The sequence below is a fragment of the Lathamus discolor genome, chromosome 2 (assembly GCF_037157495.1).
Source record: "Lathamus discolor isolate bLatDis1 chromosome 2, bLatDis1.hap1, whole genome shotgun sequence".
Classification (NCBI taxonomy): domain Eukaryota; kingdom Metazoa; phylum Chordata; class Aves; order Psittaciformes; family Psittacidae; genus Lathamus; species Lathamus discolor.
The window spans coordinates 38,607,492-38,633,040 of record NC_088885.1 but is presented as its reverse complement, the minus strand read 5'-3'; the positions used below and the strand labels follow the sequence as shown (position 1 = coordinate 38,633,040).

The 25,549-nt window shown below is 40.7% G+C and overlaps 1 protein-coding gene across 3 annotated transcripts in view; it reads left to right on the top strand.

The window, feature by feature from the left end:
- ST8SIA6 (ST8 alpha-N-acetyl-neuraminide alpha-2,8-sialyltransferase 6) overlaps positions 1-24,080 on the top strand; it is a 41,380-nt gene extending 17,300 nt beyond the window's left edge. For 2 of the 3 annotated variants that reach the window (XM_065666507.1, XM_065666506.1), the window contains 5 exons: positions 9,009-9,153; positions 11,456-11,568; positions 12,771-12,863; positions 16,954-17,426; positions 22,431-24,080. In XM_065666507.1, the coding sequence (XP_065522579.1) occupies positions 9,009-9,153; positions 11,456-11,568; positions 12,771-12,863; positions 16,954-17,422 (820 nt within the window). In that variant the 3' untranslated portion in view covers positions 17,423-17,426; positions 22,431-24,080. Of the gene's footprint in view, positions 1-9,008; positions 9,154-11,455; positions 11,569-12,770; positions 12,864-16,953; positions 17,427-21,700; positions 21,996-22,430 lie in introns of those variants that run through there. The other variant, XM_065666505.1, reaches the window with a different exon arrangement.
- Positions 24,081-25,549: the final 1,469 nt, after the last annotated feature.

The window sequence follows — 25,549 nt, the reverse complement described above, 5'->3', positions numbered from 1 at the left end:
GTTTGACCATCTGTTAAATGGAGCGAGCACTTTCATGCTTCACAGGTGTGGTGTCAATTTTATGACATCTCTGTATTATCCTGAAGTTCTGAAGAACAGGCATGCATATTTATAAGGGATTTAATGTCTTATGCTTCAGGGCATAAACTAACCTCTAATTAATAAGGTTCAAAACCAGCTTCCTGTGGGGTAGTGAATTTTTCAGAGAACCTTTCTTGTGTTTTCCAGCAGTCTTTGCTGTTGGCTACTGTCATGGTAGTGGAGTGAGGGAATATACGATCTGAGCCAGTAACTCTTGCATTCCTCGAAGACAGCACTGTGTGCCAATGAGTACACATTGATTCTCTTTGTAAGCCACACTCCCAGCAGATCCAGGCCAAATAAAAGAATATGAATTAGAACTGCAGTGAAGGAAAGAAATATTTGTCGTTATATTTGCCAGAAGCATTACAACTCACAGCCATGCATGGCACGAACCACAGTGCTTTTACTAACAGAGTGCAGGATTCCAGGTTGACCCTCTACTGTCTAGCTCAGCTTTGCCATGCAGCTGTGCAAACTGTGTACGTTTGTTGGCAGAGAGCTGCCCTCTTCCTTTTCCAGATGGCTTCCTCTAAAGATCCTCTGCTGTGCAGGCTCACATGCACTTGGCTGGATTGCTGTCTGGCAGTGGTCAGTGGTTCTTGACAGCTCCATAATGTTTAGCCATGTGGTTCTCAAAATCAAGAAGAATCATGAGGCAAGTACAAGCCATGATTTTCTCTTGAATACCTCCCATATCCACAGTCACTCTTCTCTGGTTGATTTTTTCTTTTTTTTTTTTTTTTTTTTTTTGTCCAGCCTCTGTCAGAGAACCAGGCTCCTGACCCTTCGCTTATTTCAGAGTCTGTAATGCTGACATCAGCACTGCCAGATTTAGGCTGTCCTCAGAGAGAAAGTGCAAGCACTGGATTCATTGCTTTTGCAATCCTAGTCAAGATTTATTGTGCCCCACAGTAGTGTTTGTCAGCCATAGCTAAAGAGGTTCTATCTAACTTCACAACATTGGCAGAACAGAACACAACAGAAGTGGTATAAGTGGCATCCTACTAACAGCGGTTTAGGGAAAGCCTTCTCTGATGTTTACTGCTACTGACATATAGAGAACTAGTTAAGTATTTTGTTATGCAGACCTTTCCTTTATGAAATATAGCTGTGCTTGTTCTTGATTTTTTTGTTTGTTTGTTTGTTTGTTTTTTCCCCCCATTTCTCTTCTTCTTTATGGCTCTACAATCATCAAGCATCTCTGTATTACCTCTTTGTTTCTAAGCCCACCTGAGTTCTCCCTCCCTTTTCAGATTCACATCAGCTTTAACTTCTTTTAGGCAAAGCAAGTCTTCAGATCTGTTGGTTATAAGAGAAGACTGGTAGAAACTCAGAAAGGGAGGGGAAGTAATCCCACAGCTGCCTGGAAGTGTCATTCTCAAAGCTCCAGGAAAAAAAGCTGTGCTGGATAGCTTCCTCTGCAAAAGGCCCTTCTAGCTACATACAGTGGAGTCTCAGGTTCCCTAGGTAACCTGAATATTAATTATTATATTAGTATTCTTCAAAGGTTTTCCACTTAAAAGAAATGTTTCATTAGTGCAACAAATTACAGAGCCCAATTAGGTGCAAGCTGTAATCGTTTTGGTTTATTTTTTTTTTTACGCCTCCACATCCCTTTGCTTTACAGATTTCTAAGCCTGATTTATTCTCATTTTGGCTACACACCCATGGTGGCAAATAATCTGCAGGTTTTCCAAATAGTTGCAACTCCTGTTTTTTTTCTGGAAGCTAAGAAATAGCTACAACAGCCTTCAAAATTACTGTGGGGGGAGGGAGGGAGGCTATGGAGAAAGGGTAAGCAGATGCTGTGTTTCAGTGAAGCCTCTGGGCATTGTATTTCTGTGCTGTCTTGCTGAGCTTGGAGCCTGGCAAAGCCGCGAAACAGTTCTTCAGGAGAGGTATCAGACTGAAATAGCCCGGTGTGAGCTGTGGATAATGGCCCCTCTGCCCACAGATATACTATCTTGACAATCCTTATTTGCATCTGATAATGAAGGGAGAAGGAAATTCCTGCAGTTTAGCTGGCACACTGCTCCACCCCACCAAAATATCTTAAACTTGTTTTAAAAGAATACAATACTACTAAAAAAACCTGGATCTTGAAAAGAATAGTTAAAAGATCAAACCATTTTCCTAGCCCTGTAATTTCCCTCCTGCTTTTTATTCCACTTGACCTCTATTACCCTTTTCCCACTTTAATATCTCTTCTGAAAAGTGTGTTAAACATTCCTGCAGATTATAAAATCCCACTCCTTGAAGAGATGAATTTGTAGTCTGCTACACTGTGGTATATAAATAACAGTGCTGCTCACAACATCTGTGTACTGCAGTGAACCACAGCTGAAACACAAATAAAATACCCTTCAAGGTCAATTTATGCTTTCATAAGCTTACACGACTGCATAATCAATAGCTTTCCTAACACTAAACAGGTCAATAATTCCACTCTACTGTCTGAAATCTTCCATTGGAGTATGCGAGAAAACATGCGGAACTCTGAGATTACAGTGTGACTTAAGAGTACATTTGCTCCATAGGTTTAACAGATCATATGTAAAATCAGGAGTATATATTCAGAGACATATTTCTATTTCAGGAGAGAAAAAGGGGGGGGTGGGGTTGAGAGATAGTAATTGGGGACAGTTTGGAGAAATGGTTGAATTTTTAATTGCTCTACAGACTATATACTTCCTAAAGGCTGGAGGATTCCTGTGAGGGGAACCTAATTTGGAATCAGACTGAGTTAATTATGTCTTCATGGCAGACTCTTTAAATAGTCCTTGGTTTGGCAATTTTATTACACTTTTTACATATGCAGTCTTGATTTCAGATTCAACCCTGTTGGCTTTCATTGCTTTAGACATTTATGATGGTACTTCATTTATAGACAGTTTAAGAGCTGTTGGAGTAGCATTCTCCTTCAACACGTTCTGTTTCAGACACCAGATTTAACCACTCTTTTCTAAAAGATTGGAACAATATGCCTCATTGCACATTGATGCTGTTGACTTGGATTGACAAGAGCCTGCCTGACCCATATGGTTGTCTAGATCCCCCAGTGCAGTGCAGTAAGATAACTGCTTGCTCATTATAAGATTTTTGCAGCAGTGGGCATACATGAAAGGTAGTCTCACTATTTGTAGTCACACCCTTGAAATCTTGCTGTTACACAGTGTGATTTTTTTTTTTTTTTTTTTTTGGGGTGGGGGTCTTCTCCGTACTGACAAGACAGTCTCTTTAATATGAAACCTCAAAGTCCTTGTTGTCTTCACATGTACAGTACCATAACTCACGAGCTAATGGTTAAAAACACCCAAGTTAGGTGAAGTATTAATGTAAGCTATTAGTCAAGCATAGACTTCATCTGGTTATTAATAATTCTCAGACTTTTATTGCTTGGAGTACTTTGCCCTTCATTCAAACGATATTACAAACTGTGCTGTGAGATACACTTAGCATGAGGCTTACAGGAGTTACAGCTTTAAATATCTGCTATTCTTACTTTGGGTTTGTTTATCCCTTTTATGTGGTGTTTATGTGTGTTGGGTAACTGAAAATCCACAGAGACGTATGTCTGTGTGAGCGTTGCTGGTGTGGATAAGGTGTAAGTGCTTTATAACAGCACTGGTATTTCTTTTTGCCAACAGTTATAGAACCATAGAATAGTTAGGGATGGAAAGGACCTTGAGATCATATACTTCCAACCCCCCTGCCATGGGCACGGACACCTCACATTAAACCATGTCACCCAAGGCTCTGTCCAACCTGGCCTTGAACACTGCCAGGGATGGAGCATTCACAGCCTCCCTGGGCAACCCATTCCAGTGCCTCACTACCCTCACAGGAAAGAACTTCTTCCTTATATCCAATCTAAACCTCCCCTGTTTAAGTTTTAACTCATTACCCCTTGTCCTATCACTACAGTCACTGATGAAGAGTCCCCCCCCAGCATCCCTATAGCCCCCCCTTCAGATACTGGAAGGCTGCTATTAGGTCTCCACGCAGCCTTCTCTTCTCCAGGCTGAACAGCCCCAACTTCCTCAGCCCGTCTTCATACGGGAGGTGCTCCAGCCCCCTGATCATCCTCGTGGCCCTCCTCTGGACTTGTTCCAACAGTTCCATGTCCTTTTTATGTTGAGGACATCAGAACCAGTTGCTTGTACAGATGTTAGTAAATAGGTGAGTTAGAGTCAAATGGACTGAGACCACTACTGAAAGAAGTTTAAAAGTCTCAAGTTGTTGAAATTCTGCACCTTGCCTAGGCAACCTGTTTCATTGTGCTTCCTAACTTTGAACTAAGCAAATTTAGTGCAAATTATAATTATTTGCCTCATTGTCCCCAGTGTTGAGTGGCCTTAGATGACAGTTGAGCATCTACTATTTAGAGGAATGTTTTGTGTATTTTGATACTTATGCAGTGTCCATCCCCATCCACTCTTCCCCTCCTCCCACCTCAGTTTAGTCCAGTGTATAATGACAGTGAATTAGTTCACACTGTCCTCAACAATGAAGAATACCCTCTGGCCCCAGGTCTGCAGGCACTGGCATCACACTGAAGTATAGTTTACACAAAAGAAATGCTATTAAGTTCATACAGTTTTGCCAGGTCCTGCAGGCTCACATTCTCTTGGGAGTACTGCAGCCCCTTGAGGATCACGGTTAATTGTGCTAGCCCAGTGCCGCAGCTTTAGGCTGGAGCAGGCAGTTCCAGTGCTATATTGTCTTTCCTGTGTCCCAGAGTAGGAGACTGTGTAAAGTTTTGGTGCTGAAACAAGTGCATTTTCACACCAGATACATATCTGAATAAAATATTTTTAAAAATCTAGAACAAAATTACTTTGGCTAAGCGTTTCTAATTAAAGAACATGTTCTGAAAAAAGAATCCTACTTATTGAAGAAGGGTGAATCGGAGGTCGTCTTGGTGCTTGTATCAGTAGTTTGGAGGAGAGGGAAGTTTTTAAACTCTGTAGAAGCTTGTTCCATAAAGACAGATTTCACCCTTCTAGAGTCTTGCCATTTTTATTCAGGATAAGGGCAGTTCTGATCTTTGGACCAGCTGAGAAACTGCTAGCCCTAGACTAACTGCTGACTGCTTTGGCCCTTATGGCTGGTTCAAATTGAGTTGTCAGAAGACGTTGAGATGCTTGCAGTCTCTTGCAGATGTGTACGCCCTGTGTCTTATCAGCAGGCACATACAGCCTGTACGCAAGCACTGAACTAGCTAAAATGCTTCTTAGCTACAGAGTTACTACAGGAGCTGCAAAGAAACTACATCAGCATATTTAGGTCCTGCAGGTATTTTCTGACTTGCACTAGAGTGGACTATATAGAAACATGGAATAGTTGGGTTTGGAAGGGCCAGTAAACATCATTTAGTTCCAACCCCCCTGACATGGGCAGGGACACACCTCACACTAGACCAGGTTGTTCAAAGACCCGTCCAACCTGACCTTGAACACTGCCAGGGAGGGGGCAGCCGCAGCTTCTCTGGGCAACCTGTGCCAGTGCCTCACCACCCTCGTAGTGAAGAATTTCTTCCTAATATCTAATCTAAATCTCCCCTCTTGCAGTTTAAAGCATTCCCCCTTGTCCTATCACTATATGCCCTTGTAAACAGTCCCTCTCCAGACTTCTTGTAGGCCGCCTTTAGGTGTTGAAAGGATTTTCTAAGGTCTCCCAGAGCCTTCTCTTCTCCAGGCTGAGCAAGCCCAACTCTCTCAGGCTGCCTCCATAGCAGAGGTGCTCCAGCCCTCTGATTGTCTTTGTGGTCCTCCTCTGAACTTGTACGATACATGTCTTAATCTTATGAAGTACATGTTCTTCAGGGTGTCATTACTTCATGACAGACCACATATGACATTAATACTATGATGACAATTGCAGTAACAGATTGCTTGAACTGCCTTCTCTCTACCTCCTCGTTATTCTTTGCTGTCAGTTGTAGATGTATCATATGTACAAAATCCTATATGAACAGATAGCTAAATATATTGTTAGTGGGTATTGCTTTCTGCAGTTACATGCATTCCTGATGGGGTTCTGTACATGAATGCTTTGGTACAGTGAGACTCTGTTTCATGATTTGATCTAAGTAGGAGGTTTCTATTGTTACCTCCAAATTTTTAGCATGTATGCTCTTAGGTAAGATCAGAATAGGTATCATTAATCAGTATGTATTCTCTTGTTTTCACTGTGTTTCTGAATTAGCCTGGCTCTGTTTTACTTCTGCAATGGATCCATAACATTAATTTAAACAATTATTTTCTTATTAATTCTGATATCCATTTTTTGTCCAGACTGTTTCTGCTTTTATTGAAGAACTCATTCTTGTGGAATGAGTAATAGAAAGCAAACTCACATCAACCGTATTAATGACTGTTATCTGTCATCAGTTTGCTTTTTCAGGTTCTGGTTGCCATCACACACAGAACTAAAGCTGGGCAAGAATATTTTGGTGTTATTCCTTCTCCTCTGAACCTCCTGTGATTTACACATAATATTTAGGCCTTTTAGCTACTTTTTAGCTTTAAGAAAAAAGTCAAAAAACCCCAAATTATGGGGTTTGTGATCTCTTATCTCCATGTGGTTGCCAGAGAGCAGTGAGGGATGTCTGCTCCTTGAGGAACAGGGAATGGGATCCCAGCGCAATAACCTGCTGGCAGAGCAGACTCTGGCAGCCAGGCTCCTTGCACTCTAACCAGGAGTGAGGCAGCCCTAGACCTGAACATGGGCATGTGCCATGGGACAGCATGGGCACAGCTGAAAAGTGGCCCTGCTCTGGTGTTGCTAGGCAGGGACTGATGGCTCTGGAGGGCTGAAATGGGGCCCAGGGTCATGGGCAGGATGGGGATGGCCCCAGGGGCTGGACAGGGGTAGTGAGGCTTAGTGGTGCCCTCAGGGCATGACAGTGATGTCTGAATCCTCCTATTGCTGCAGTACATATTAAGGTTAGAAAGAGCTGCTTATAGGAAAAAGTGTACAAAAAAGCAAGTGGACCCTGGTCAAGAGTGGTTCAATAACATCCAGTGCTCTCCTCTCCTGCCTCATTGCTCCATTTGTATTTTTCTATGTGCTTAAAATAGTACGCTGTACGCTCAGTTGTTTTCACCATGTGTGTACCTCCTTACCCACAAGAGCATAGTTTTGGTTCCATCCCCACCCTTGTACCTCGTGGTTTTAATTGAGCACAGACCTGCCCTGTCATTAAAGCTTTGAGCAAGGCAGTGGAAATCACTGCATTCAGGGAGTGGAGCTGAATATGGCTTGTGGAAATCTGAGCCCTACTGTTTCCACCCTCAGGAGCTGTATTCCCAGTTAACATTTCCTGGTAGCTCTCTTAGTATGATTATCTCAGATCTGTGTCACCGCAGCACTCAGTTGTTGCCAGTGATCCTCACACATCTGGGAACTTTGAGGAGTTTCAGAGCTCAGAAATCAAAATGGGTTAATATGTACAGTAAGCAGTTTGACAACTGAAATGGTAATCTTTCATTTGGTATTTTATGTATGAATCAAATCAACTTTCCCACCTTTTATTTCCTCCATTTTTGACCATTATTTCAAGAGAAGTGAGATTGAGAGTTATCCCAGATCTGTTAATTATCTTCCTTGTCTTCCAGGAAACATAATCCTTAGGTTCTTCCATGTGCCGGACTATGTCTTATCTCCATCAGAAATAGAATTATATTATTATAAGAATATTTGCTCTGTGTATGTTGTTGATAAAGTTGAATGAAGCAACTTCTCTTAGCTGTGTGTTACCCTATTAAATTCAGCTTATCCAGAATTTGGCCTGTATTGTTTAAGTAGTTCCAATGGCTTGCTTTGCCTTACTCAAGGAAAAAGTGTGAAATAAAGCTTTTCTATTCCTCTGGCTCCAACTGTAAATATGTCTGTATTTTTTCTTCACAAGTAGCCTTCAGTGTTAGGACAGAATTCCGTGCTCTGTTATCTTCTTCTGAATTCCAAGCAATTCTGTTACCAATGAATTTCCTGCCCTAAATGGTTAGTAGATCTCTTAATATCTCACCTAATGTCCTGATAATTGATAGATAATGTCTGGCCATGAATATTTCAGCCTTACAGTCTGAAAATTGGATCAGGTAGCAGCAGAGAGAGCATTGTTCCCTAAAGCAGAATTAAATTACAGCATTTCATGTCTGATTTCAAAGGTATGATGGGGCTTTTTATTGCATTTTACTGTTAATAATATAGGATGTTTGCACACGTAATATTTTTGTAAGTTTGGAGGTAGCAGGAATTGTAAGATGGGTGATAGCCTTCACTCCTACATAAAATTTGAGTGATTCACTTGCAGTCTTATCTATTTAAGGACCTCTGCTAGCTGTTTTGGAGAGCAGCTTTGCTGTCTGTCTCTACCATGAAGATATCTGTCTTCTTTATTTTCAAGTTGTGATGTAATCTATTTATTATCTGTGATACTGTGCACAGAAAAAGTGTGCTGAACAGGTGTGGTAATGAATTATTAATTAATTGGCCTGTGCCCATCTAACTGTTCGCTAAGTACTACAGGCAGTACTTCCCATCACCGTTCCTTTAATCTGCTTGGTTCTTTCTTCAGCTTTCTAATTTCCTACAATCACTCATTCTATGTGGATAGAAAACACATTGTTAATTCTTTGGGGGCTGAAGCGAGTAATAGTAAGGAGAAGACCAATTGCAACTTTTTCTGGATGGGAAAGGGAGACCAAGAGAGAAAAACAGGATAAGAGAAGAGGTTTTTGGTCTGATTATTTCTGAACGTTTGCTGTGAAAAGGGACTTGCTTTAAAAAGTAAGTCAACGGTTCATATAGCATTTTGTTGCTTAGTTTATTAGAACTGTTTTTCATTGATCTACTTCTCTACCGACATTTTCCTTCTTATTTGCCTGTCTTTGAGCAGGTTTTGTTTGGGTTTTTTGCAGGTCAGAATTAGCTTCCTGCTGTGATGCAGTTCACAATTTTATTGCTTCTCAAAACAACAGCCCACTGGGAAGTAACATGAGTTATGAAGTGGACAGTAAAAAGACCATCCTCATTACAGAGGACATTTTTAAGATGCTGCCTGTGGTAAGAACTGTATTTATAAGATATAAAGAAACTGTTATGAGGTATAAGAATAAGGTATAAGAGCCTGTTATTATAATTGCAGTATCATATATATTTTGGGTTAGTAAATGAACTGCTTTCTTTGATTCCTCTGGAAGAGGCCATTCACCTCCTGTATACACGTATTCATTCACCTCATAAGACCTATTTTTCAACTGCTTTCTGCAGTGATGTAGGCATGGACAGGGTACCATAGATCAGATTGTAGGCAGAGTTGCTAACGAACACAAGTTGCACCCTGATTTGGCAGCCAGCTGAATTCAGGAGTGAATACTTTGAGCATGTTTGCCTTGCTTTTCTCATTCCCATTTTCAAAGGCATTTCAGTATGGAACAACATTTCATATTCCTCATATTCCCATGGCATTTCTGGGCATATAACTTAAGAAAGCTGTTTTGGTGGTAAACCTGATATAGAACAGAACAGAATAGACTAGACTATTTCAGTTGCAAGGAACCTACAATGATCATCTTGTCTGTCTGATCAATTCAGGGCTAAGTTAAAGCATGTTGTTAAGGGATTGTCCAAATAGCTCTCAAACACTTACAGGTATGGGGCATTGACCACCTGTCTAGGGAGCCTGTTCCAGTGCTTGACTACCCTCTTGGTAAAGAAATGCTTCCTAATTTCCTATTCCTAAACTTCCCTGGTATAGCTTTGAACCATTCCTATGTGTCCTATCGCTGGATACCAGAGAGAAGAGCTCAGCACCTCCCTCTCCACATCCCCTCCTCAGAAAGCTGTAGAGGGCAAAGAGGTTGACCCCAGCCTCCTTTTCTCCAGACTAGACAATGACAAAGTCCTCAGCTGCTCCTTATAGGACATTGCTTCCAGCTCTTTCACCAGCTTTGTTGCCCACTGGGGTGGAGCCTTTGCAGCCAGAAACACAGGTTGAGCAGAGGAATGCAGTTTTGTAGATCAGGACTTATAGTCCTGATGTACAAGGAACTTACAGTCGCTTACAGACATACAAGCTCTGAAAATGAGACAAAGATGGGCACAGATATGTACTTAATTTCTCAAAAGTAAGAGCACAAAGGAGCCCTATTACCCATTGTGAATTTGTGAGATGCCAGCTACGAGTCTAGTCCTTTCTAATGCCACTGTGAATCACTAAAAACTTCATTGCAACAGAGGTTACTATGGCTCCAAATTTAAACCAAGTGGAAGAAAAAAGTGGTATGTTTTATCTGAATGTATACTTGCTAAGCTAGCCAGAGTTGTTTGGCCTTTGTGTTTTCCTACTGTCTTTTCAGAATTGAGCAAAACATTTGAACATGTTGTTGATTTCTGCTACTTTCCCCATACTTCTTGCCTTGTTCATAACAGTGTCACTTCCTGATTCTCTTTTGGTAAGCTGCTGAGAGAAGGAGGAAGAATAATGCTTTCTGTAAGCAAATTTTGACTCAATTTTACAAGTGAGTTCAGTTTCTGTGGTGAAAGTAGTCCAGCTATTGGCCTCTCTGTTGAATGTCAGTGCTTCCACAGCAGGAAAGGCTGAATAAGATGTATGAGATGTTTCTGAGGCCCTGGGATAACAGCCAACTATATTAATGTCAAATGAAATAGCCAACAATTTACATTCATTTGCTAGGTTGTGGTCTGTGCTGGTTCACAAGTGGCTGCACTTAGCCCCCATTCAGCTTCCCCCTGCAAGACAGCAACCTCCAACAAGGAGAGGAGTAGAGGGTGAGCAGCCACAAACAGTGACTTCTTCAGTTAGCTATCACATTTGCCATAACTTAAACCAGGGCACATGACTGTCCTTAACAGCATCTTCAGGTTCCCCTAAACTGGTTATTTTACATCAGGTGTAATTGTGTGATGACAAAGTAATGCACATTTACAAAGTTACCTTCTGTTAGCTGATAAACTCAATGACTGTGACAACCCCCAGTCTGTTACAGTGCAAAGGAAAATGGGTAAATTCAACCTGTCTTCAGTACAAGTTAGGTCCTTAGCTTGTAAAACATTCAGTCCACTACTGGGTAACTTTTGTGTTATGTGTCTTAAAAGATGTTAATCTAGTTTTAACAATCCTGTGTTATTTCTTCAAAGTTCTGACAACAGAAGTAGCAGTTCTCAGTCTGTTGGTGCCTAGTTTTGGCTCTTGGTTGTCCAGGCATGGCAACCGTGTGTGCTAAATGGTGAATGCTTTCACTGGGATTTCCCGAATTAAACCTACAAGGACAAATGACTGAAGGTGCAAAGAAAAAATCGCAGGATTTATAAGGCATTGGCTGTGTCTTTTCATTTGTTGCAGTCCTCTCCTCTTTCAGTCTATCCCTTCAAGACCTGTGCTGTGGTTGGAAATGGGGGCATTCTGAAAAATTCCAGTTGTGGAGCTGAAATTGATCATTCTGACTTTGTGTTTAGGTAAGAGCTGCTCTTTCTTACTGAAGTGTGTCCAGTGTTTCTGAAAACTTGGTAGGCTTGGAAGCATGCCAGTGCCAGTCTGTAGCAAGATCTTGCCCATTCTTTATTGCTACCTCCCTAAGGATACCCTTATGCTTCGTAGATTTCACAACACTGCTTCTTAAGTAAAGAGAGGACTATAGGGATACATGCATGACCTGTGATTGCAGGGATATTTATTTTTAATCAAGATAAGAGAATAAAGAAAACCCGGAAACTGAATAAGACTGGCATTAAATGTCACATGTTTACCTTTACCTTTGGTTTAACAAAGGCTTTACAAACCCTTTGTTAAACAACACCCTTATGTTGGCTCACTAGTACAGTTATTTAACTGCCCCAATATTTGTCTCACCTTCTGTTAGCCATCTAAAAATGTAGTAATCTAATTGAAGTGGGGTTTTTTGCCTCCCTCTGTAGAATGGGGAGAAAATCAGGCGCTCTTAGAGGGTAGTTTGGCGCACTCTCTTAGTGTGTGAGTCACACTTTGTAGTTCATGCAGAGGAACAGAGTAACAGCATGCAGGTTCTCTCAGTGATGTCCAGTCACTCAGTCTGCTGGATTTTATTTCCTTTCCTACTTTTGACTAATATTTGGGCTTTTAAAATTAAAAAAACAAAACCAAAACAAAGCAAAACATAAAAAAAACCCCACCAATCTTTCCAGTTATGTAACTGTCTTCATAAAAATGGGAAATTGGTATAGTAAGATGCTAAACTTACTGACTGGTTTGAAAAAAAATGCTTTCTTTACCTTTTACAAAACCACTGTTCCTGCAATTGGTCAAGTTATTCCATTGTTGTTGTAGAAGACATAATAGAAGACTTCCAGAAGAAATGCATTGTTTAGGCAAGAGGGGCAATTATGCCTTAGCACCTAACAGAGGGCATTCATACACTGGTGCCTTCTGGGATTTTAGCGTTGCTCCTGATTTGTGAGATGATTTGTGAAAATGAGCTCCCTGTGCCCTATTTTAACCATCTGTACAGTAGATTAAATATTTTTACTGGAAGTGCTGTAAGCCTTATTTAATATTTGTGAAGTGCTTAGAGATCTCTGGGAGCTGACGTGAAAGTGTCATTGTGCAAGAGAGGAATTTGCAAATATTAACTGTACAACATTTCTGGTATGCATTTGTTAAAGTAAATGTTTCTCAATTTCAGGTGTAACCTCCCTCCAACCGTGGGAAGCATTAGCAAAGATGTTGGCAATAAAACAAACCTTGTGACTGTTAATCCGAGTATCATCGCTCAGAAGTAAGTGCTACTGCAAATCTGTTTTGGTGCAATATTGCATAATTGTTTGACATGATTTAGATTTTGTTGGAAGTCCGTTGGGGTACCAGCATAGAGAGCAGTGCATGCAGATTACTTCATTAAGCTTTAGTTTCCATGTAAAATATGTACCAGTGTAAATGGAAATCTGTTAAACCTGGCCTTTTATGGAGCAGGAAGTAGTCAGCAATACCCATGTTAGCAAGTGGCTTGGTTAGCATCAGTCCACAATTTATGACAGTAAAACTGACGATTGCAAGCCCAAGCCTCTTCTTTTCCCCCTGTGACCCTTATGACCCCCAGCATAAGAAAGGAACTGTAATCGTAAATCTGGAAAGCTTGGAAATGTGTGTCTGACTCTGTTGGTAGGGCTGTAAGCACATGTTAGAAGCTGTTCTGATGAAGGCTGTTTCCTGAATGTCGGCCCAATTTCTGCAATCCATTTTCTCAATCCGTGTAAAAGCTGCTCACTCACTTTTTTTTCTCAGCAAAGTTCTTTTTTTTGCACCTTCTTGATGAAAAGAAAATCTAATAAGGCCAGGCTGAGTAATCTGACATCTTCAGCAGGCTGGAACTGCGGCTTATCTATGAAAAGGACTGCTGTTATTTACTGCTTACTGATCTTACTGTATCTTATTGTCTGTCATAGCTGTGTTTGTCAAATACACAACATCAGAGCTTTTTATTTTTTCCTTTAAAGGAAGAAGGGGAAATTATAGTGAGCATAGAAATGGCTAACAAGCATTTGTTATTGATTCAAGGATAGAACGTGATTTTTGCAGTCAGTACTAACTATTTTAATGCTTACCCAGGCCTTTTTGACTTAAATGAAGATGAGTTATTGCTTCCCCAAAACCAGATTTAGCTTATTGATGTTAGAAGGGCTGCACAGCAATATGAGGCAGGAAAACTTTGTCCAGTGACTCAGCATCATTGGTGGCTACTGACCTGGTGCATGATTTGTCTGGGCTTAATCAATGTGTTCTGCCACAGCTGCACTCATATTTTAACCCAATGTAGTCACATCAGGGTTCATAGCAGTTACACTGAAGGAAACAGGAGGTAAATCTGCGTGAGGCTGAAATGAGATTGGGAGGACTTTTAAGATTTAAAAATCTAAAAAAATAATTGAATTCTCAGAGAACACTGTAAATGCCTTTGGAAGAGGAGCAGGAAGCAACTTGGCACGATTTAGCAGAACTAAGTTTTTTTTCTTGCCTCAGAAGACCTATTCTGACTTTACTCACTCTAGTTTCTAATTCTGTCTTTGGGTACTGGGTGTGTCTGCTGTTATTGTTAAGGTTAATCAGCTTTTGAACTGTGCCTGTCAAGGTGTACAATGTAGGTGAACTCTCTTGGGGGAGAGAAGCACAGTTCTTATGTGTCCAAATGGAGCTGGGCTACACTGCACCTCACAGGGGCAGAGCTGAAAAAGAAAACAGAATCACAGAATCCCAAGGGTTGGAAGGGACCTAAAAAGATCATCTAGTCCAACCCCCAAAACGAGATAAAGTTGAGATTTACAGGTTTCTAGCTATGGAAAAACAGATCTGAATCGTGTCCCGAAGGCTCTTTATGTACTTTACACTGAGTCGAAATAGAGAAAATTCTTGTAGTAAAGGCGTGAAGTTCACCCTTCAGCCATTCTTCCTAGAAACATGCTCGGGCATTTCTTGCTTGCTTTGGCTGTGTGGCTGTTGCATGCACAGGGGGCTGGAGTCAACAGGAGAGCCTGAGTTGTCTTCATTTTGCTTCAGACTCTGATGGTAATATGTCATGGTTTAAGCCCAGCCAGTAACTCAGAACCATGTAGCCGCTCGCTCACTCTCCCCCTTTCCTCCCCTCCAGCTCCCGGAGGGATGGGGAGGAGAATCAGGAGAATGTAACTCCCACGGGTTGAGATAAGAACAGCCCAGTAACTAAGGTACGACACAAACCACTACCGCTACCACCAATAATAATAATGATAAGGGAAATAACAAGGGAAGAGAATACAACTACTCACCACCTGCCGACCAATACCCAGCCTGACCCAAGCAGTGATCTAACCCATCTGGGTAATTGACCCCAGTTTATATACTGGGCATGACGTGCTGTGGTATGGAATACCTCTTTGGCTAGTTTGGGTCAGGTGTCCTGTCTCTGCTTCCTCCCAGCTTCCCCTCCTCCCTGGCAGAGCATGAGTCTCAGAAAGTCCTTGGTCAGAGTAAACATTACTGAGCAGCAACTAAAAACATCAGTGTTATCAGCGCTGTTACCAGGCCAAAAGTCAAAACCACAGCACTGCACCAGCTACTAAGGAGAAAAATGACTGCTACTGCTGAAGCCAGGACATAATGGCATTTCTGGGGGAAGCAGAGCTGTAAGTTTAAATCCCCTCAGCCTGAGAAGGAGTATCACTCATGTCCTGGGTTTACCAGTAGCTGTTTTTCTCCTTCTTAGTAGCTGGTGCAAGCTCTGTGTTTTGACTTCCAGTCTGGGCAGAGAGCTGATAACACCGATTGTTTTTAATTGTTGTTAAGTAATGTTTATTCTGGCCAAGGACTTTGTGAGTCTCATACTCTGCCGGGGACGAGGGGAGGCCGGGAGGAAGCAGAGGTGGGACACCTGACCCAAGCTAGCCAAAGAGGTATTCCATATCACAGCACGTCATGCCCAGGGAGGTAACTGGGAGTTACCCGGAAGGGCACGGTCTCTCTTCGGGGGGGGTCGAACTCGTTCGGCGGTGGTATCGTATTCTCTTGTTATTTTCTCTTATCAATATTATCATTGGTGGTAACAGGAGTGATTTGTGTTATACCTTAGTTACTGGGCTGTTCTTATCTCAACCTGTGGGAGTTGCATTCTCTTGACTGTCCTACCCATCCCTCCGGGAGTGGGGAGGGTCGGGGCGGGGGGGGAGTGGACGAGCTGTGTGGATCGGTTTAAACCACGACAACTCCTTGCAGGAGTTCAGTTGTTCAAGAGGTAACTACCAAGCCCTCCCTGAGGGTTTTGAATGGAAATGATGGTAGCCGCTCTCCCCTGTCTTGAAGTGCTCCACAGGAAGAGGGTTTGAATTTACTCAAGTTGTGAAGAGAAATTAAACCAAATTTTCCAACTTCTGCTGAAGCCATTTGTGAAAACTGGGCTCTTGTAGTCCTTAAAAGGTACATGGCTCAGATAGATAGACAACTACCTACAAAAGAGGACTCAGTGCTTTGAATCCTAAAAGGGATTCAAGTGCCATATGTTCACGTGATTCAGACAACTCAGATCTATAGAGGAAACTAGGTGAGTGACCCCCTTGTGTCTTGTACCACTTCTTCGGTAACTCTAAAGGTTCGCTGTTCAATGTTGGGGAGCATGGGAATTAGTCAGTTGTGAGAACTCAAGTCTCCTTGCTGGTTGTTGGGAACTGAAGCATCTGAGAATAAATCCTATTTATTTGTGAAGTTAGATCTCTTAACTCCATATGTTCCCTTTGTAGTCAAAGGAGATAAATAGATATGCTTATATTTTTAGCTATTTTAAAAGTATATCAAAAGCAGTTAAGACTCTGTGAAACTTGAGCACACACTACTCTTTAATGCTCCAAGACTGCTCATATGCGTACTTACATGCATTTACAAACGGGGCTGACACCCAGGTTTTGAAAAGAGGTTATTATATACTTCTTGATGTAAGAAACACATTTCACAAGCACATGCAGTACATATCATACTCTGCATAGTATGAAAATACATAGTGCATGTATTTTTAAACACAGGAAATAAAAATGCCGTGGGTGTTTTTTTCCCCATTCTTCTTTGAAATTTCTTGAATTGATTAATTCTGTAAGCAGGTCCTGGTCTTACTAGCAGTGAGTTTGATCTGCTTCACTAACTCCCATGTTGCCAATTCAATCCTATGGAATGTGCTCTTATTATAAAATAAAGATTGATTTTCATAACTGCACATATGACAACATACAACAGGTTGGTATAAATTGACTGTATAGACAGGCTGAACTGGTGCAGCAGAGTTCATAACTCATATATGCAACTATTCCAACATTCCATTCAGTCTTTTCCTGAAATGTTGTACTTTGCAGATACAACAAACTAAATGAAAAGAAGGCTGAATTTCTGGAGAACATTGCGGTCTATGGAGATGCTTTGCTTTTATTGCCAGCGTTTTCCTTCAGAAGCAACACAGCCACTTCCTTTAAAGTGTATCACACTCTGCAAGAGTTCAAAGCAACCCAAAGGGCAATATTTTTTCACCCCAGTTACCTGAAAAGTCTTGCCCAGTTCTGGAGAACTAAGGGTGTGAAAGCCTACCGGTTGTCATCTGGTTTTATGATCACTAGTGCTGCCCTTGAGCTCTGTGAGAATGTGAAGCTCTATGGCTTCTGGCCTTTCTCAAAATCCATGGAGAAGATGCCAATCAGCCACCACTATTATGACAACCAGCTGCCTAAACCAGGTTTCCATGCAATGCCCAAAGAGTACAACCAGATTCTTCAGCTTCATGGCAAAGGCATTTTGAAGTTGCAGTTTGGTAAATGTGAATCAGACTAAAAAGGTAGGTCACATTCTTACCACATAAAGTGTCTTTAAGTAATGTGTCAAGGGAAAACTTGTTTTGTGAACCATAGGTCTGTTCTTCCTTAGGAAGACATTTCTGCCTTACACTCAGTGAAAGTTGTGTTCATAAGTGAAAGGTCTAGAGTTTTCTGAATAAATATACTACAGAGGAATGTTTTCTAATTGTGAACTTTAGGTAGGGAGCATGGTAAATACACATTGCCACCATAATTCACAGTCATTCGGTACTGTTTCCTTATCTCAGATATGTGTCTCTAGCAACCTGTGTCTGGTTTGAGATCACTTCCCCTGAATCAGCCTCCTTTGTGAATTACTCTATTAAAGGCAGTCACATACCATAATGTACAAGAGAAGACGCCTGATCCTGGCACAGCCTTTCCAGATGTGTACAGGGGGCAGATTAAGGATTAAGATTGCCCATGAAGGAGTACCATGCATATGCACCCTTGTTCCCTCTCATTAGGTAAAGATGAGTTTAGAGCAGTGAGCTCTCAGAGCAGCGGATGCAGCACAGCTTGTGGACAGCAGTGAGGAAGCTGCCATACACTGCAGCAGATCTTGCTGAGGATTTTACCTTGAGGCAGCTTACAAATATAGGAAGTTACAAATATAGGAAGAAGTGTCATTCCCTTTCTTCTGTTCTTTCTAACTGTCCCATCCTCCTTGGATCTCTATGTATTGCCTCAGGGAAAGGCAGCCCAGAGTCTGGACTCTGACCTTAAACCAGTTTACCGTGTACAGATTATAGATTACTTTGAAAATATTTGTCTCTGTGTTTTTAATCTTGATTTGCCCAGTTCACAAAATAAGATCAATTTGTGATCAATTTGTATAAATACTTCCATCTTTTAAGCTAACTCAAATTCCAGCTCACAATACTGTTGTCAGATGTGCCTTTTACAGACCTGTATTTTTCCGAGGGATTCAAATTAGTGTAACAGTAAGTGTAATGTGTGGTAGAACTACCATTGTATACAATTTGCTTTAACTGGACTGATGTAAACTCACAACTCTATTGCTCAGGTTAAATAAATGAAAATAGCATCAACTTGTTCAAGCCAGAAATTTTAAGTTCAAAAGCTTTTCTTCTGGCTATGTGAAATTTATTTGAAAGTCTCCTTTGATGATAATTAGAAAACGTGCCATCAAAGATACATTCACACTTGGTTCGTCGTCAGAGACCGCTAAGTTTTAAACTAGCAGATTGCTGGTACCAAGAAGGCACAGTTTTATTTAATTTTGGTTTTATTTGGAGAATAAACTGCTTTCATACATTATTAGAATGATATAAAATGTGTAAGAAGAGACCTTAGAAGCAATCTAGTGAATCTGCTCTCCTAGTCTGTGGCTGGAGATTGCCTAGGAGGAGGTGTATGTGTATGCAGTTTCACAAGGCTAAGGTATGCTTTTTCACTTGTGAAAAGTTGCAGCATACTGGAAACGTTAAGAAATACATAATGCATTTTTTCCTAGTGGCTGTTTATACCCTAGCTGTTTATACCCTGCAGTTTCCATTGTATTCATTCTTCCTGTAATATAAATGGCTGGAGACATACCATGCAATTTTAACTGTAGTAACTACACCAGCTAAGAAAATGAAAGGCAGCTCATTAGGAATATTTAATCTAGGGAGAAGCCGATAGAAGCCACAAAAATGTTTAAGCGTCTGTATGGGTTAATTAAATGTTGTCCATGCTTGACAGACTGAAAATCACTTCTGTTGCCAAATTTGCAAAAGAAAAAAACCACCAGAAGGGTAAGATATGCTGCCCTAATTTACATTAATACAAAGAAAAGTGAGTCCTTTAAAACCAAAGGAATTAAATGCTTTCAGTATGAGCTACCATTCTGCTACTATTATCAGCTATTAGAGATAATTGAAATTCTATAATGAGTGTATTTTACTGAAGATGACCTTTTCTAAAAATTGAACAATCTCCTTGCTCTTTTCAATTTCCCTTTTATGTTCTTCTCTCTGCTTTGTGCTCTTCCCTGTTAGTGAGTAGCTGAAGAAGATTCCTTACACCACTGGGTGTCCACAGAAGTCTCAGGCAGACCCATTAGTGGAACATGAAAGTTTGGTGCTAGGAAGAAAAAGTGAAGGAAGCTGCTTTGCTGCAAGCACCTATATTGCAAGCAGATAGCACGTTCTGGAACCTCACAGGGAGAGCATATCTGCATCCCAGTGAATCATTTTGGTAGTATTGCTCCTAAGCACCATCTTTGCCATTGTAAAGGTGAACTTTTGGATGAGAGTCCAGTAGAGGTGGTGCTGAACAACATGGGAGCTCCATTTGCCTTCATTATCAGCTCCTGCCCCTCTACAGTTATGTTCAACAGGCGTGTCGATACCTCCTCCGCTAAAGTAAATGCATACCTATCATAGATGGTAAAATGGAAAGTGAGACATCACCAGAATCTTAAAATGTAATTAAAATAATGGTCTTTATTATTTTTTATTACATTACCAAATCAGTTTTGCTGTGGCCCTGCAGCTGAAGGAAGTCTTGTTTGAGCATTGGTTTAACCTGATAAGCCTGAAGGGCATGTCATTAGCTTAAAGTAAACATACGTTCAAGGAGGGGAAATGGCCTGATTCATATTTAAAAATAGACAGAAAAATCTGATTACACAAATTGTCAGATGATAAATTGATCCAACTGGTAAAAATCTGATTGCCCAGAAGCCTGGTTAAGATGCAGGTTTTGCCTGACCAAGAATCCATCAAGTTTTCTGTTCGCTACAAAGAGACAGCAGGGAAAATGAGTATGTGGTGCTTTGACATACAGCACAGTAATATTAAGCAGCTGCTCGAAGGAGTCAGTCAACAGAGGAAAAAAAAAAAAACAAACATGGAAAGGAAGAATGAAACTGAGATTCAGTGAGTCTGGGAGAGAGAATAGTGTTCAGTCGTCCGAGCAGAAGGACTGAAGGAGGAGAGGCTGAGCAGAGGTGTGCTGGTGGTTAAGGAGTGAGAACTGCTGAACCTTCGACTGAGTGTGAGTGTATCTTATCTAGAAAGTAAAAATTGGGTCTGGGCTTTTTAATTCCAACCAGATGATTAAAAGACATCTATTTCTGACAGAGCAGCAGTGAAGCCCTCCACTCAGGCTGGAGTTAACATGGCAGCATCCTGTAAATCAGGGTGCTTCCTGCTTAATTCCTCAGGAATTAACATCAAAGAGAATCATTTTGTTCCAAACTCTTATCAGCATGTTATCTTTTTTAATCATCTTGAAAGTTGCTGCAATCCAAATAAGTGATAAATACTGTTAGAAATAGCCCATTTATAAATATAATTGTTATAAATAACCCATCTATATAACAGTAGGATACCAACATGAGCTTAAGTTCTGCTGAAATTCTTTCATGCTTCTGGTGCCTCAGTGTAGCTAGAGAAATATGAACTGCCCCACAGTTAATTTTTAATTACCTTGAGAAAAATGATACCACATTTTAAAAATAAGGACACCTCCAGGTTCCTGTCAGGCAGCCAAATTTCAGCCTGTCCTTGACTTGGGCAAATATTATCCAGCAGGAAATTATTAGCTGTATACAACACTGAATGAAAGGTCTGCTTTAGTGCCCATGCAGTATAGCTTTTAAGCATGTACTTTTGCCACTAATTTTGAGTATGAAGAATAATGTCAGTAATGCAACAAGTTGTGTGTGGTTTAGTTACAATCCACCAGAATAGAAAAATACAGATAAAAGCAAATTTGAATTTACATTTATTTTTGAATCAAATAAAAAAGTCTTTAGAGATCTAGAAGGGTTTGGTTTTGGTTTGGTTTCCCACAGCAGAACTAGCCTATTGAAGAAACGGAATAATTTCAATCGCTAGCTATTTCAAAATAAGATTAAGGTAATGAATTTAGAACATATGCATAGATTAGCAGTGGATGTGTCCCATGAAGATACTGGTTAGACCCAGCCTTGGTTGTCTTAGGAATTCTGAAGGGGTAAGTGTGAACAGGGGGTGTTCTAATGAAGGAGTCCTCCTTTAGAAAGAGCAGACACTAAAGCTAAATCTGGCACTAGCAGTCCAGCTTACCCAGGAGAATTTTGTGAGTCTGTGGTGCTGTATAATAAATGTCACAGAGTCCCAGTCTGAAATAAGGATGAAAAAGCAGATGCAGAAGATGAAAGGCACACAGACAAGACTAAGCTCTTAGCTTATTTTGAATATAATAAGCTATTTTGCTGGTGTACAAGAAGTATCAATAACATATTTTACCGTTTTAATTCCAGGGTGATGATCCTAAGGAGGCAATTTGTGTGTATCTCAGCAGTTCAGTGTTGGATTTGAGCTGATGGGGTTTTGTGAGCATTAAGCTGCATTATTACAATAGAGAAACATTTTATGCTTGGGGAGAAAAGAGAGTGATTTTTTTTTCATACAGTGACTGCTACATTTCTGAATTTCAAGTAATCATTTTTTTTAAATACAAAATAACATTTATTTGGGAAATTCTGAAACTCCTGCCTATTGGTTTAGTTGCAGCAAAGCACAATCTCAGGATGGTGGCAATATGTGACCTTCAACATGTTTTGCTTCTTAAAAGATCATTAAATATTTTGACATGAGATCTCTGGTTTTGTTAGTATCGCGTAATACAGGCAACAGTCTCTGTATGGTAGCTGCATGAGTTGGCAGTGGAAATTTTCAATTAAGAACTTGATCCTATAAACACTAGCATTTGCCTACATGAGAAAGGTGATGGGAAGAGCTACAGTGGAGTAATTAATTCTGAGCCATGTCATTCTTAGTTTGTTCCAGGGTGCGCAGATTCAAAAATCCCCAGGTTGGAGGTAGTAAAGTTGTTTGTGGGTTTTCATTTTGTGGGAAATAGATACTGCTGTGGCTTTAAGGGGATCACTCATATGTGTGAGTGATGTTAATTTTGTGAACAAGTGTTTGAAGGGCCAGAGCTGTATAATTGTTTTTAAATCCATCTTCTTGCTTGTGTTTCTGTCTAAGGTCCCGTTCAGCTGCAAATGAGAACAATGAACTAGGTTCCATGCTGCAATCCCCAGAGTCTTGGTAGGACATGACTTTGCACACGTTCCTGCAATCCCAGCTCTGTATCTCGGCTGACATGAGATGGATCATTCATTAGAAAAATGATAGGTACCAAACCTATCATTGCTTCTACTGCTTTTTCACCAACCATAGCTCAGACCAATATGTGACTACAGATAAGGAAACTGCATTAAGCATTATTAGAAGAATGTTGCTTTTATAGTCGACCCCAAATTCTTCTTCTGTAGCAGAACATATGAGAACAAGACCCTACAGTCCCTGAATTTAAAACCCATGCAGTTCTTGTGCTTTAAGTTTCCAGATGGTCCAAGAGTACCCAGGGAGCAACATCCTGCGACTAGAGAAAGTGAAATATCAGCCCAGTGGAAAGAGTCACATTAACATTTAGAGGAGCTACCATGAGCAGTTGTTGCCCTAGCTGTGGCTGCTTGTATGTTATTGCTGATATGTTTTCCTGCAGAAAAAAACCCAACCAAACAAAAAATTGTGATAACAGCTCCTGTAACCTCAGTTTCAGTCGCTTTTCTGAGAGTCTTTTGAAAGATCAGTTCAAATATAGTGTCCTCCTTCTTCTTTTTACAGATACTGTCAGGTATTTTGTTTACTGAAACTCATTTTGCCGCTGTAGCAGTAATTCCCCAATCAACTGTTTTAAAGAGCATTGAATATTCCACTCATTGAGGATTATATCTGCAAAACAAAAATCCTACTTACATGAATCAAAACTTACAAGGTTAAAACATGTTTTAAACTGATACTTCATAAGAGCATTTCTGTGTTGCAATATTTGCAAGCTTAACTTGCAGCAATTTTATAATAACATAATAGTCCTGAAACTTTTAGAATCAATCAGTATGGCTGCGGGTCTCTTAGTTCAGACACATTCAGCATTGTGATCCATTTCCAAGGTAATGATATCAGAATCCAATACTACTCCTACCCAAGGAGAAGTGTCCATAATTCCTGGCTGTAAACACCAGCAATAAAGTAAATATTTTAAAATAAGGTTTTAAAAAGTAGATGGTGCTTTGAGGCTTTGAATGACACTGCTAATACATGAGTGGACCTCTGAATATCAGCAGGGCTCTTAATGGAAACAAAGTCGATGAGTACATCTGTGTTACCAGCTGGTGACTGAAAGAGGCGAGCACAAGGGTTTGATTTACTGTGATCTGTTATGGTTCCAGCACCACACGTCCACATTTTATCTTCACCAGCAATGAAATTTGTGCCAGTTTCTGGCCATAGGCATCTGCTGCTCATGTGCAGAGAGCTGGCTGCTGCAAGACTCTGCATCCATGTTGTGAGTGATTAGGCATGATTGCCTACTGCAAGTCCTAGTTGTAGATAAAAAATAAATGTGCTCCCAGAAGAGCTCCTCCTATACCACAGGAATACCTATCACTCATATAGGCTATCCCAGAGTGTTGGTAGCTGGAAGCTGTGCAATGTGACATAGTTGTTCTTTGGGTGATGCAAACAGGTTGAGGAGAACCACGTCCTATTTTATCTAGAGAGACAAAGATGCACCTCTGTCTAGGCAAGGACTGTGACTTGTTCCAGTCCAGCACAGTGCAGTGAGGTGGCTGTGCAGAAGCTACATGGTTTGATTTGGAAAAAATCATACATCTTTTAGAGGCAGAGGATCCTTCTTTGTATCCAGAACAATTGTAAGTGCTTTGTGTGCATGTAGAGATGATGCAAAGGGCATCATTCGTTGCTCAGATTAAATTCAATGAGCTACTCAGTGACTGAAGTGGCAAAACGTGTTTGTGTATAAGCAGGACATGTAGAGAGGAGAAAATGAAATGTATTTGCAATGGAGAAGCAACTTCTTTCAGCAGCGTTTGTTAGTTAGTTTTGAGTGTATTCCATTATCTCAGTGAATGCGTACAGCGTACCATGACACATCATGAAGTCGTGTGTCTGGACCATTTCTGTGCAGCCGTGTTATTTATAACATACATGTACTAGTTACTGGAAAGATTATTGGAGTACGTTTTAAAAGAGGTTTAGCTAAAGGAGAAAACTGTTCTAGTTTCCTTAACAGAAAGAGGTCATAGTTGAAGGAGTGTGATGTAGCACTCGCAAATGAGAGCAAATGGAAAGCTCTGTAGCATGGACAGACACTATGACTTTTTAGCACTGTTTAAACTTGTCACTGACCTGAAGACCTGAATCTCTGTGCTCTCTGAGCTCTCAGTGATTTGTGTGGTGCACAGGCCTAACAAGAAATGCATGGAGGAATTGTTAACATTTCCTGCCCTTTCCCACAAATACTCTTAACTCCTCGTAAAATTAAAATATGCTTTATTAGACTTTAAATTAAGAACCTGTTTTTAATGTAGCTTTCTTGGGCCTTGCTCCAGACATCAAGTTCCAATTAGATGCTAGTTGCATCCACTTCACTCCACAGGAGTGCAGACCTTGTACTGGGCTTTATTACAGCTGTTGCTGCTGTGTGCTTGGTGGCTAGGTCGTGTTAATTTGTGCACAGGCTGGGCAACCTAATAGTGGTGTTTCTGTGTGACAGGTTATAGTGAGATTGATCAAGACTTGGTGAAGTACAGTCCCTGTGGGAAAGGGTGTTTTTCCAGGTAGCAAAATAAATTCTTTATTTCACATCTATGATTTCTCATTGATTTTACATCTGTGCCAAGTTAATGATGAGTAAATGGATCTTGAATCCATTCCCTAGCTGGGAATGTTTATGACACTTGCAAGACTCAGCCAAGTGCAGCTTTCATGAAGGATTCATGACCAAAGGTTAGGAAGGGCCTTTCAGTTCCCTCTACTTCACATGAGGAATAATAATTTTAGGGTTTGTGAGCCTCCAATCTGTCCCATGCTGTGGAAAGAATATTGAGATTAATTCTGAAGATAGGAACACTGACAACATGCTAATAGTTCCAGTGTACCTTTGCAGAGGCTGACAGTGTCCTTGCACATGACTGCTTTACAGCATCGTTAGATTACAGCTTGCTTGGCTGCTTTTATTCGTTTTTCTCCTCTGAATCTTTAATGTTACATCTTCCTTTAGGACCTAGTGCTGCCTC